Source organism: Carcharodon carcharias, chromosome 17 (assembly GCF_017639515.1).
Source record: "Carcharodon carcharias isolate sCarCar2 chromosome 17, sCarCar2.pri, whole genome shotgun sequence".
NCBI classification, from domain to species: domain Eukaryota; kingdom Metazoa; phylum Chordata; class Chondrichthyes; order Lamniformes; family Lamnidae; genus Carcharodon; species Carcharodon carcharias.
In genome coordinates, this window is record NC_054483.1 from 13977300 (window position 1) to 13989920 (window position 12621).

Below are 12621 nucleotides of genomic sequence, written 5' to 3' on the forward strand. Positions count from 1 at the left end.
TTAAAGAATTATATTTTAATTTTTTTAATTCGTTCATGGGATGTAGGTGTCACTGGCTAGACAAGCATTTATTGCCCATCCCAAATTGCTTTACAGGGCATTTAAGAGTCAACCACATTGCTTGGGTCTGGAGTCACATGTCGGCCTTCCCTAAAGGACATTAGTGAACCAGATGGATTTTTATGCTAAGCAGCAATTGTTTCATGGTCATTCTCAGACTTTCAATTCCTGATTTTTTATTGAATTCGAACCCAGGTCCCCAGGGCAATACCCTGGGTCTCTGGAATACTAGCTAGTACCACTATGCCACCACCTCCCCAAATGACAATTATTGCATTACATCACCAAATATGAGTCAAATTGTATCCCAGTTTAAGATAAACTGGGGCATTTTGGCAAGTGCTCCAGCTGTAAGGAGATTTCATGGGAGGACAAGATACCATGAATTAGTCAGCAACATTGGTGGACTGAACACTCTTACCCATTTTCTGAGATATACTATGCAGGTGCGAGCTGTGGCCCAGTGTCTCTACAACAGAAGGTGGTGGGTTTCAAGTTCCACTCTAGTGATTTGAGTACAAAACTTTAGGCTGGCACTCCTGAGGTAGTGCTGTGCTGTCAGAGGTGTTATCTATCAGACAAGATATTAAACCAAGGCCATATGCTCTCCAAAATGGATATAAAAGATCCCATGGCAGTATTCTGAAGAAAAGGGTAGTTATCCATGGCGTCCTGGCCAATGTTTATCCCTTAATCAACAACACCCCCCCCCCCCCCAAAAAAAAAAAAATTCTGTAGCAACTATTTGATGTCTTTGGGACCTTGCTGTGTGGAAATTGACTATTGTTTCTTACATTCCAACAGTGACTTTATTTCAAAGCTTTTTATTGGCTGGAAAAGCACTTTGGGAGCTCCTGGGGTCATGAATGGTGCTATATAAATGTAAGTTTTTCTTTAAGAGGAAAGGGATCATAAAAAGGTGAGAACTTCCATCAAATGATCTGAATGTTCAAGATAAGCGAAGCCATAGTCATGTTCCTTGAACCAATTTGAAACAAAACCCCATAAAACATGAATCAGAGATTTCATCGAAAATAGACAATATTCCTTTGAATTGTGATTGCTCAGATCAACCTTTTTACTGCTGTGTTTGGAAACGGAGAGGCTAAGCTCACTCCAACTCATTCGTAGCAAATTTCCATGAGAACTGTTGCTGAATCCTGCTGAGGGATCAGTTTGCACTGCAAAGTACTGCACCATTTTTCTCACAGGGAGAAGTAAAATCTTCCCATTAAATCTTAGCTCTCAAGAAAGGACAGATTGAATTTCTTAGTATATCAAAAAAAAACCACCTAAACTTCTCAGATTTCTCTCTCTCGGTCAAGTCAAAATACTACAGTTACCTACTGCTGGCACTGTGTAGTTCTAATGTATAACACAAGGAAAGCTTTTCTCAATGATTGGGCTTTGTAAAGATAAAAGTTCCAGGTGAGAGGTGTCAGCCAATCTAACTCATTACCAAATGCCTGCACTATTACATAAAAGGACGGAATTTTGCAGCAAGTAATTAATACCTCATAAAAAAAACTTTTACCCCGTGTATCAAATATATTGGGAGGCATGGACAGAGCTATTCATTTCCGGATCTCAGAAAGAAGGAATCTGGTGCATGAAATAAATTTCTTCTAAATTTGGACTTCCTCTTAACTCACTTCAGAATAAAATATGCAGCCATGTGATAGATCTGTGCAAGTCACATGGCAAAGAGCAGCGTGGATGGAATCATTGTGGGGACGGCTTTTTTTGCTCAGGTGCCATTTTGCTTTCTACCTGCTCCTCTTATGTTCTTCGCATCATTCACAATGCATCCTAAGTTAATGGGAAGGTCACACTATAGTTATGCACAATAAATTTTCATTGTTACAAAATCCTTTTGGGACTGAGATGTCCTAAAGTATTTTACAACTGATGAAGTACAACCAATGAAGTACTTTTGATAGTCATTGTTATAAGGTAGGGAATGTGGCAACCAATTTTCACACAGTAATGTGATAATGACCAGATGATAATTAAATTATCAGATTGCTTTTCCTCCTTGGGAAGGCCAAAGCTATTGGTTTTGGTCATCATAAACATTGTTTCCCAGTCACCAACTCCATCCCTCTCCCTGGAGACTGTGAGGCTGAACTATATTGTTCATTAACTTAGTGTCTTGTTTGGCCCAGAGGTAGTTTTCCAACATATATCTACACCATCAAGATGGCTTCTTTACCCCCATATTGCCGGACAAACCCCATGCCTCAGCTCTTCTGCTGCTGAAACCCTGACCAATGCCATTGTTACTACTAGACTTAACTGTTCCAGACACTCATGGCCAGCCTCTTACTTTCTACCCTTTAGAAAGTTGAAATCATCTGAAACTCACACCAAGCTCCCTTCACCTGTGCTTGCCTCGATTTTCAAATTTCTATCCTCATTTATCTTCATGCCCTCATTACCTTTAATCTTCCCCAGCCCTACAGCCCTCATACCTGCACTCACCCAATTTTGGCCTCTGAAGTATTCTCTATTTTAATCCTTCTAGCATTGGCAGTTATGCCATCAGCTACCAAGGCCCTCAAGCTTCGGAATTCTGTCCTCTCCAGCTCATTCTCCTTAAAACCTACCTCTTTGACCAAGCTTTTGGTTATCTGCCCAGTATCCCTTCAAATGGCTCAGCGTAAGATTTTATTTAGTATTGTTTCTTTGGGATATTTTACAACATTAAAGACACCATATAAAACACAAGTTGTTGTAGTGATGGTGCTTGAGCGATGGATATTGGCCAGGACACTAGCAAGAACTCACACCCTTCTTTGAATAGTGCCATGGGATCTTTTATGTTCACATTAAACGGTAGGTGGGGTCTCAGTTTAACATCCCATCCACAAGATGGGACCTCTGATATTGCAGCACTGCCTCAGCCTGGATTATGTGCTCAAGAGTGGAGTGGAACTGGAGCCCACAACCTGCTAACTCTAGAAGTGAGAGCGAGACTCACTAAATCACAGCTGATAACTCTCACATGACCGCTCTGTATGGACCTTGCCCCATTATCAGCACAGAGGGACAACTGGCATGCAGAGAATTGCCAGCTGAAATGAAGTCATCGTCCCTTCATGATTGCCAAGATTTTTTTGTTGTAAAACTCCTACTGCTTACATCTTTTCAGATTAAATACATTAGTATCTTCTGGGAGTATGTGGTGGTGAAATCCATATAACGCTTGAGGATATTATATCAATCACCAGGCATTTCATTTGGGCTTTTCACATCCCATCCAACATCATGCAGGCATTATCCATTTACAGTAAAATTTAAAGAAGAATGCAAATGCTTGGGCACTGATCAATTTGCATGTGTTCACTACATTGGAATAGAATATAGCACTGCATTAGCACTGTCCCTTACCCCACAACCAGGATCAAGGCTCTTTCAGACTATATAAAAGCTAGGTCTTTCTCTTCATACCACACAAATATTCAATTCTGACCTGAACAGATAGAACATGTCCCAAACGCGCACACAAGAATTCAAGTGATGCAGGAGCCCTCCAGTACCATTTTGAACTTGAGCAGTGAACGGCAGAAAATTTGTTTTCAGCATAAATTTTCCCCATCCCCACTTGCTGCTCTTGGCGGCCCCACCCCACCCCCCCAACCCCCGCCACCCCAAAATCTATAAGCTGCTGTTTGGGAGCCAAGTACTGCCAAAACACTTTCAGGAAGCACTAACTTTTGTAGAAGCATTTTATTTATTTTAATCAGTAAAGATAGAAAACAAAAACCAATATATTAACAAGCAAGTGAACTTGTATCAAAGGACAGGTTTTAAAAACAGCATGTTTGACTCCAGCATACAGTAATAAAATAGAATCAAAACATCTTGGAGACAGGCACACAATATAAACAAGGAGGTTCTTTCGAGTTATGCTAGGTTTCAGAAGGTGCTGCACTAATTTCACCCAAGTTACAGAACAATTGTCAAAGATCTGACAGCAGTGCCTTTCATACACAATATTTATTCTACATAAGCATCAAACTCAATGCCTATTGGAGTGGTTTCATACAGATTACATTAAATAGGTATGGTTTTGCATACTTCATTTTAAATATAAGCTTCCGTTCATTTATTTTGTTTTCTTTTAAAAGCCTCAAAAGTTTCATCTGTCCATTGCCTTACCTGTGACAGTACCAGCACATCAAATGACACCTGCATACAAGAAAATTGCTCCCATATTTCACATTGGTTTTCATTAAAAACTCCTAGAAATCTAGTCACATCAACAGGTACACTTAATGAATACAAAAATATGCGACTAGCATGTCTGGCTTGGTTGTGTAACTCAAGTCTTCTAAGTACTGTCTTCTTACCATGTTAAGATGCCTGTAGATCACGCTTTCATTAAAGCAAATGAATTAGATGGTGTGGCTTATTTCAGGGTGAGTGATTTTTCCCCCCCAAGTGTATAAGGTTGGGATGTGCCCCACAAGTAGGTCAAGACAGTAAGATTTCAAGTCCACTTCTTAAAAACAACTAGAAACCAATAGTTTCTTCACTTTCTCCCGTGAGGCCAAGTCCAATGGATTCTAGCAGTGCTTCTATCATATCTTCAAAGTTTGGAAGACAAATCAGAACAGCTGAGTTTTAGATATCTTCCAAAACTCAACCCACTGCAAGATCAGAAAAATAGTTGTGAAGTCAGCCATTCCTGCAACAATTCAAAGTCCGAGTGTAGCTTCAGACCTGTCAGATGCAGTGAAACAACTCACAAAGTTTTACTCCGCTATGCCATTTCTACCTCACCCCACAGTGATGAACTGAGTTGGAAGTGGTCTGAATTCTTTTGCCTTCTTAGTGTGAGAGGCAGTTTGCCTTTTCTTTACCCAGAGCAAAAAATCTTAATACAGACACCAACACCACAACTTGCAATGGTCATGTTCCACAGGCATCCAATGTTACCAATGTGTTTTATTTTTAATTTTCATCTAAGCATGTTAGAAATGCAAAAAATAAAGTTTCCTATCATTCGATTATGCATTTAACTTATTTTCTCATCCCCAAAGATTTAAAACTAGTATCAAGTCTCTCAGCTTTACTCAAGTGGACTTAGCCGAGAACGCCTGCCTTTAAAAGTTGACGTCCTGGATAATCAGCCTCAAACACTAACAAAACAGAAGTTGTAACATGACATTATTGCTTTATTTTCAGGTGAATTTTCTTCTGTGATAAGAAACTGATAAACGCATAAAGGATAGCAGTTTTCGGGAGTGAATTTGACCTGGCATTCAGATACATCTCCAGGTGTTCGCAGGGAAGGTAATGCACAGATAAGACGTGGGATACACAGTCTTCTGACACACCAGCTGCAAACAAATTACCACAACACTCACAGCGATGGAGAGATTTCTACTTCCCACATCACCACTATTCCCTCAGGGCCAGTAGCAAGATAAACACGTGTCACACATGAAATTCTCCCCAGTCCACTGGTAGCTCAAAAAACTTAATTTTTGAAATAACAAAATCTAGTGCCATTTCTGGAATGTCCTATTTCAAAAGGAAAACACATTGGGATTGAGAGAGCCCATTGGTCACTTCACAGACATTTGAAGATTCCAGTCTAAAGCTCAGCACAAACCTTTACCAATGTCAAAACTGAATTCAGAATCTCAATCTATTAAACTTAATGAGATTGGTGTGGAAAAATTTAAGATATTTTTCAAGTGTCAACTCATTTGTTCTTTTAAAATGGTTATATAACATTTTTGAAAATAAATGAGAATGTGAGAAAGAACGCACACCAATAGAGTTAAATTGAAAAGTTCTGCAGATTTTTAAACAAAAATCTCCTGTTGATTTGTGCTGACCCTGCCTGTGGCCTCTCAGAGTGAGATTGCCCAATTAGTGCCAGTCAAATTACAGGCAGTTTTGTGCTATGGACATGTGTCCACTGGGAACTGGCTTGACACCATCCCCCCACCCCCCTGCACCCAACCCAGCCTCCCCTTCACAGTCGCCCTGAAGAGACCTTCAGTCTGCCAGTCTGAGCTAGACTGAAACCCAGGTTCGTGGAACTGAAAAGGTCAATGTTCTGTTCGTTCTACTCCACTGCACAACTCAAACCCCTTCCCTTTTGTGCTCCCGGGGTCACACAAGGTCAGATTTAGTGTCAGACATGATTGACAGCCAATTGTCTCGGACTCTGTTCAAATTATTTTCCCGGGATCAAGGTCAGGCTTTGTAATTTTCTTTAGATGCACTAACAAGCAGCAAAACTGCTAAGAACAGTCTGCACAACAGTGAACATAGTTTGGTTTGTGACAAAGTGCAACCAGCATTTTCTCACATTTTTACTTCTTTGAAAACCTTAACGAAGACTGTAAAAAAATATCAAAAGTATTTATAAACTATGCAGATCCATAAGGTGGCATTAAAGTTGTCACAAACTATGTTTGTATTGTAAGTTACAAGAGAAAACGCAAATAAGCAAACATTTAAATCAGCTAATCTTAGCGAGCCACAAAGCCCCCTGGGAAATAAGCCCAAGTAGCTAAAAGCTACATGTTGTGATAAAGCATTGATGAGTTATTAACCACTAAGAGTACTGAATGCTCCTTCTCAAGGCTTTTAAAAATACATTTGTGGTCGTGTAGATGTGCTTTCGCTCTTCGATTTCAAAATGTCCTTTTTTGAGGGGGACAGTTGTTGGAATCCCTGGCTATTTCTGGCTTGTACATATCAATGGGGGGTGTGTTTTAGAAAAAACAGATGTTGGTGATGCATGTGGCAAATGGTAGCACTTCGGCCAGTATAGTACCACTCCCAGATCTGGCTCAGCATTGTAAGAGTACAATCCAAGCTTTTATGCAAATACATAAAACTGAAAGTCAGCTTTCTTGCACAAACACACGCATACACAAAAACTTCGTTAGAACACATTTGTCTGCAAACCTATCCACCCTGCTTGTACTCCATCCCTAACCTGCCATCTCAATGACGTAATGCAATCGCCTCTTGTGGTAGTATCTGCAACATTCGGTAAGCATGGCAGCCATACATCAGTCAGGAGTGCCAACAGTGAAACCTTTACTGAGAAAATGCCCAGAAATTTACTTTGAAAAAAATATAAGAATTGCCCAAGTTGCTAAAAAAAAACCACAAATGGGGTCTATGCCAACACGTTCTGAGTCTGGCGACCAAAGGTATAAGATATCATTGGGTATTCTATTTTCATGGTTTGGATGTCCATTGAACACCTTCATTGTCTTCACAGCTTTGAAGCATGCTTCTGAGCAATCTTCATTTCTCCCTTAACAATGCATTGTGACAAAGCTCCTGAAGAACCCAAGGTTTTCCTTTGTCTCAGCACTTTCCCAATCTCCCAGGTTCTCAGTTCCCAATCCATTCAAAACACTCAACGTCTTTGTCTTCTCTCCAGGTTTTAACTCTTGCTTAACTACAGGATCACTGTGAGCTCAGCTAGTGATTGTTGAAAAGATCTACCAATGCCCAATCACAGCACAATCCTGTCCAAAACTTGGACACCCACTTCTTCCATCAGGGGTACTGATGAAACAACCCAAAAAAATTTTCACCTCCCGATATCAGGAACATTGGACAATTTTGCTGCCCAATCTGCTGCCTCAGCTGAGATTAGCCAGCTATGCTGAGGCCTCTTAGCTTTGACAGCATCATCGTATCCCTGGTAGCGTTTTACCCTGCCAAGCCAACTGGTTACAGCTTCTTGGAATTTAAAAAAAAAATCAGGAGCACTAAAATGTTAGTTTTGACTGAGGTGTCAAAAACCTCCAGTACTCTTAGGGTTAATTGTATCACACTGACCCACTCCACTTGTCCCACCCACTAAGAAAGAAAGCATCTTCGATTAGTGTTGGATGAATATCCAAGGTTCAGACAGCTATGAACTTACACTACCAGAGAGCATCACCACCATACAACCAAACACTTCCTCCAACTCTTTCTTATGGTCTTCTGGTGATGTTATTATATAAATTGTTTTAATTTTTAAAAGAAAACAATTCAGAAAAGATTACAATTTGATCACAATCATTATTTGCCTCCCCCCACCTACCCCTCACATAGTATACATCATTTGAGGATACAGCAGATTGCAAAACATCCATGTTTAAAGTGGCACCAAGGTCCTTAAGAGTTTGTGGAATGATAGTCCAGAGACGAGGTAGGGTACGTGTTCGGTGCAGAATTGATACCCAGCAGAAGCAGCCCAAATCCTTGGCAGCCTTGGTCCCACTGGTAAACAAAGTAAATGAAATAGGTAAGGATATGCCAATTATAATATAATCCAACTCCATATAAAAAACATATTTAGTGCTCAAAGCAAGGGGCATCCATTGCACTAAATGGAATGATACTCCACCTCCAGCACTCAATTATCAGCATTAAGTAAATCCAGAATAGAGAGTTAAGGTTACCTCAACTCTGCCCTGTCAATACACATCAACTCCAATCTCAGTGGGGTGAGAGGGATCATTGTCAGACAGCTTACCACTTACCAACATTTTTAAAATTTTAAACTATAAACTGTTTCTCCCAATGTCAGGTGTAGCACAGCCAGACAGAAATTCCAGCTCCTTTAGTACAATCCCAGGTATAGTCCTCCACTCCCAACGCTGTTCAACCTGCTTCTCCAGATCTGTGGCCCCTGGACTCTGTCATCCAGATCCTCAAGTATTAATCATTGTGACCCTATTGACTGCTTTGTCCTTTTTCTTATATTTGTGGGTTTGCAGAGAACTGTTGACTCATTGACAGAAAGGTGAAAGAACAGCCAGCTGACTCACTGGATCATCCAGTCCCCAAAAACCTCCACAATTACAAAGAAACGAGGAGGAAGGAAAGCAAGTTTGAATGTTTTGAAAATAATCTAAAAAAGAATTATTCAGTTTCTGACTTATATGCCAACAGCTGTGAACAGCAAATGGCATTTTGCTGCACAATGTTCATTTTGGAACACTTTCCTCAAGGGACAAGAATTTTGATCCTCTCCTGCATAGTAAGCCATCAGCTTCTGTTCAAAATATATCTCAACTCTTTCAAACACATTTTGCTCTCTCTCTCCTCTTCCCCCACCAATCATCAGATATCTTATTTTGAAAAAGCCAAGTTTTCACTCATTAATGCTGCTTCCTCAGTAGGCGGGTCAGAAAGCTTCAGATCCACAAAAATCTTTTAAATGCTCACTTTTCCTCCTGGCTTTCAATATCCGGCTCAGACTAACACCCTTAAGAGAGCCTCCTTATGCCTGTTCCTTGAGAAAGCCTCAAGGGTTAGTGTCAGTCAGCAAAGGCAATCAGGAGATCATTATGCCCTGAAATTTTATTTATCAGGCCTTCATTAATATTCAAATGTCCTCACCCCACCTCTGCGAGTAGCTGAACTCAATTTCACACAAACAACGAATTCAAAATGCACCAACAATTTGAACAACTTAAAATTCAAAGTTCCAAAATCCCATGTCAGCACCATGTAGAAGACATGCAGAAATAGTGCTTCCAAATTCTGCCATTTCAGGCCATTGCTTTCCAGCCTCTGAACAATAAAACATAACCACCTTATTCAACTTTTTTTTAAGGGAAGGAGGGGGTAGAGTTGAAGGGTTAATGTTAAGTCAACCAAATGGGGCATGAATTGGTGTCTGAAAGTTCTGCTGCACACAAAATAATGATCAATATGTGCACTGTACTTCTGGGAGGAGCAGATCTATATGGAGCATAAAACGCGAGCACAAACCTGTTAGGCTAAATGCCTCTGTGCTGTAGGTACTAAGCAAGACCATTAACTCAAGTTAGGTACCAGCTGGAGGCTACAAAAGATGTTTCTCTGAATGAATGGACTGAGGTGAGAGGAAAGGCCTTCCTCATCTGTAATTATCCTGTGAAACAATGTCAATGTTTCTGTGAAGTGAAGGTAGAAATTTACTCTGTTCAAAGTGCGAAGCAGATCTCTGACGCACAAATCAATAAGGCAACACTCTGGGAAACGAGTCATCTTTTCAGATTTTTTTTTTTAAAATACAGGATTTTGAAAATAAAATGACTATTAGGATTGCGAACCTCGTGGTGCAACTGAACAGAACTGCTCTGAACTCAAGGGTATATTGGTACTTAAGGCAAGGAAAAGTTCATGAGAATATATTTCCAAATCAAACAATGAAACATCAGTGGGCTAAATTGATTAAAATAAAATCCAGAACAACAGGCATAAACACAACGATCAAGAAAACAGATTGGGTAGAGTGAGTTAGTGCAACACATTACAACCAAATATTGTAGATCCAGCTGCAAGTGAAAGCAAATCCAAAAGCAGCACGCAAAGAAATTAATGTTCTGCAGGTGCTCTAATTACTTCTAAATTGTACTTCCTGTCCATGCGTTAATAAAAGGCCAAAAGCACACTCAATGGATCTCAGCATAAGTATTGCTTTTGCAAAAAAAGTTTGTAATCCTCATGTCTTCTTTCTGTCCCTCTTAGAAGCGTCCTACATCCAAGACACACGCCTCAACTGGTAAAGGTGAGCATAAATCTTCAATGCTATGTCCAACCTGCAGCCCTCACTAATCCTCACTCAATCCTAGCAGAGGAGAGAGAGTGCTTCTGGCAGAGGAGGAAGGAAAGATCTTCTGACTTAACTTCTGATGGTGAATTAACAATCCGAGGAAGGGAAAATGTCAGAAGATATAGCAAGATGTCATCAGTCTAAAAATTAACCTTTCAACTCCAGGACCCAATTGCAAATCCAGCACAAACTGATGGGCCAAAAACTTGGCATCTCTGCCAGTAACATGGGCTCTTCAATAAACTCCAAACTTAATGAATTGTGGCTTTGACAGCATCCAACTGCACACAACCTAATAGTGTCATTCAGAGGTCACAGGAATGACACGAGCAGGAAACAACTGTCACACTGCAGGCAACAGGGAATGCCCTTCTGAACGTGGGGCTAAGATTGCATATCGGGAAGAGGGAGGCAGAAAGGAAGAAAAAAAAGAGGAAAACCAAATATTATCTTTCCTTCAGCCCATTTAAAACTCAAGCTAGAGAAAATATGTAAAAACTGGTTACCTCACTCCAACATCCATCAACATTATGAACATTAAAGTGCCCTGGGTGCTACATCTAAATCCCTGGTCATGCAAACTTCATACTGGGGTAAATTTAATATTCACTCAAATCTTAAGGCAAATCCTCATTAAAAACAGAACGGTGCAAAATCAATTTTAAAAAAAAGGTTGGTCTCCAATCTTTAAAGAAATTTAACTCTAGATTTGTAATGGTGTGAAACCACGTATTTCATTGAGACACAAAGCAATTCTTCAAAATGCTGGGTGTTTTTTTGCACGACAGACTCCTGGGGTTATTTTACAGCTGCCAGATACCAGCCAGAACAACTTTAAACGATCAGGATGAGAGGGGCTGAACAACAGGAGAAGCACTAATTCACTTCATGTGCAGTAGAGCTGCTGTACCAAGCTGCTTTTCACAATCATATGTCAGGAATGCTGTGGCAAGGACACCCCACGCTTCATGATTGCCAACATCAATCCGTCATTCAATAATTAAAGGTGATGGCACTTCAGGATCAGTGAGAAAGAACTTCACATTGTGTTGCTGCTTAAGACAGAGCTGTGACCAATTCTGTAATTTCATACCTTAGTTTTTCCACACTTCATCTTCCACTACTGAAACTTCTGTCTTCATAAATGGAGATCTCAATCTGCAGGAGCCAGAGTTAAGGAAACAAATGGGGTATTCAAAGCATCACTGACACAGTATAATACAGACTTCCTTTGGAGCCATTTGTAAATAACTGAATATGTAAACGGTGACATTTGGATGATAGATTTTGATGAAGCTTTGTCATTTTATCTGTGCATGCTAATTCTGATTCAGACTGTGACCCTAACTTCCCTAGTTGTCCAAGTCACAGACCTCAGAAAAATTTGTTTAAAAAAATTGTGTAATTGTTCCCCCACCTCCCAAAAACACTAACAATAAGTATAACTTTTTGGACAATCCCAAACTCTGTTCTAATATTTCAAAAATTCCTCATCACTCCCCTTAGCTTCTCCACTGCTGCTAACCTCTCAGCATTAAGAAACTAGTTTGATTTGTATTGGTGATTGAAGATGAATAATCTCACCATTCTGTCTCTCGATGTGAAACTCACTCCTTTAAACCTGCACAATTATGGATTTCTAGGATAAAAACAAATGCAGGAAGCACTCAGCAGGTCTTGCAGCAGCTGTGGAGTGAGAAACAAAAATTTCAAGTTTCAAGTTCTGATGGAAGGTCATCAGCCCAAAAGGTCAACTTTCTCTCTCTCTCTCTCTCCCCCCTCAGATGCTGCCGGACCGGAGGAGTATTTCCAGTATTTTTTTTTACTATTTCATAGTTCCAGCATTTACAGTATTTTGCTGTGCATTTCTTGTCTTTACATCTATCTGCGATGAAGGACATGGCAGTTAATCAAGTATTTTAGTCTAACATAGATTACAGGGTGTCAGCAACTGCCAGTAATGACTGTTTATACTTGCTGAT

The 12621-nt window shown here is 40.1% G+C and overlaps 1 protein-coding gene across 1 annotated transcript in view; it reads right to left on the bottom strand.

Moving 5' to 3' along the window:
• Positions 1-3774: 3774 nt before the first annotated feature.
• LOC121289855 (golgin subfamily A member 7-like) overlaps positions 3775-12621 on the bottom strand; it is a 30030-nt gene continuing 21183 nt past the window's right edge. Inside the window, exons 5-6 of the mRNA XM_041209762.1 lie at positions 11733-11797; positions 3775-8313 (exon numbers count right to left, since the gene is read on the bottom strand). Of these exons, the coding sequence (XP_041065696.1) occupies positions 11750-11797 (48 nt within the window). The 3' untranslated portion in view covers positions 3775-8313; positions 11733-11749. The remainder of the gene's footprint in view (positions 8314-11732; positions 11798-12621) is intronic.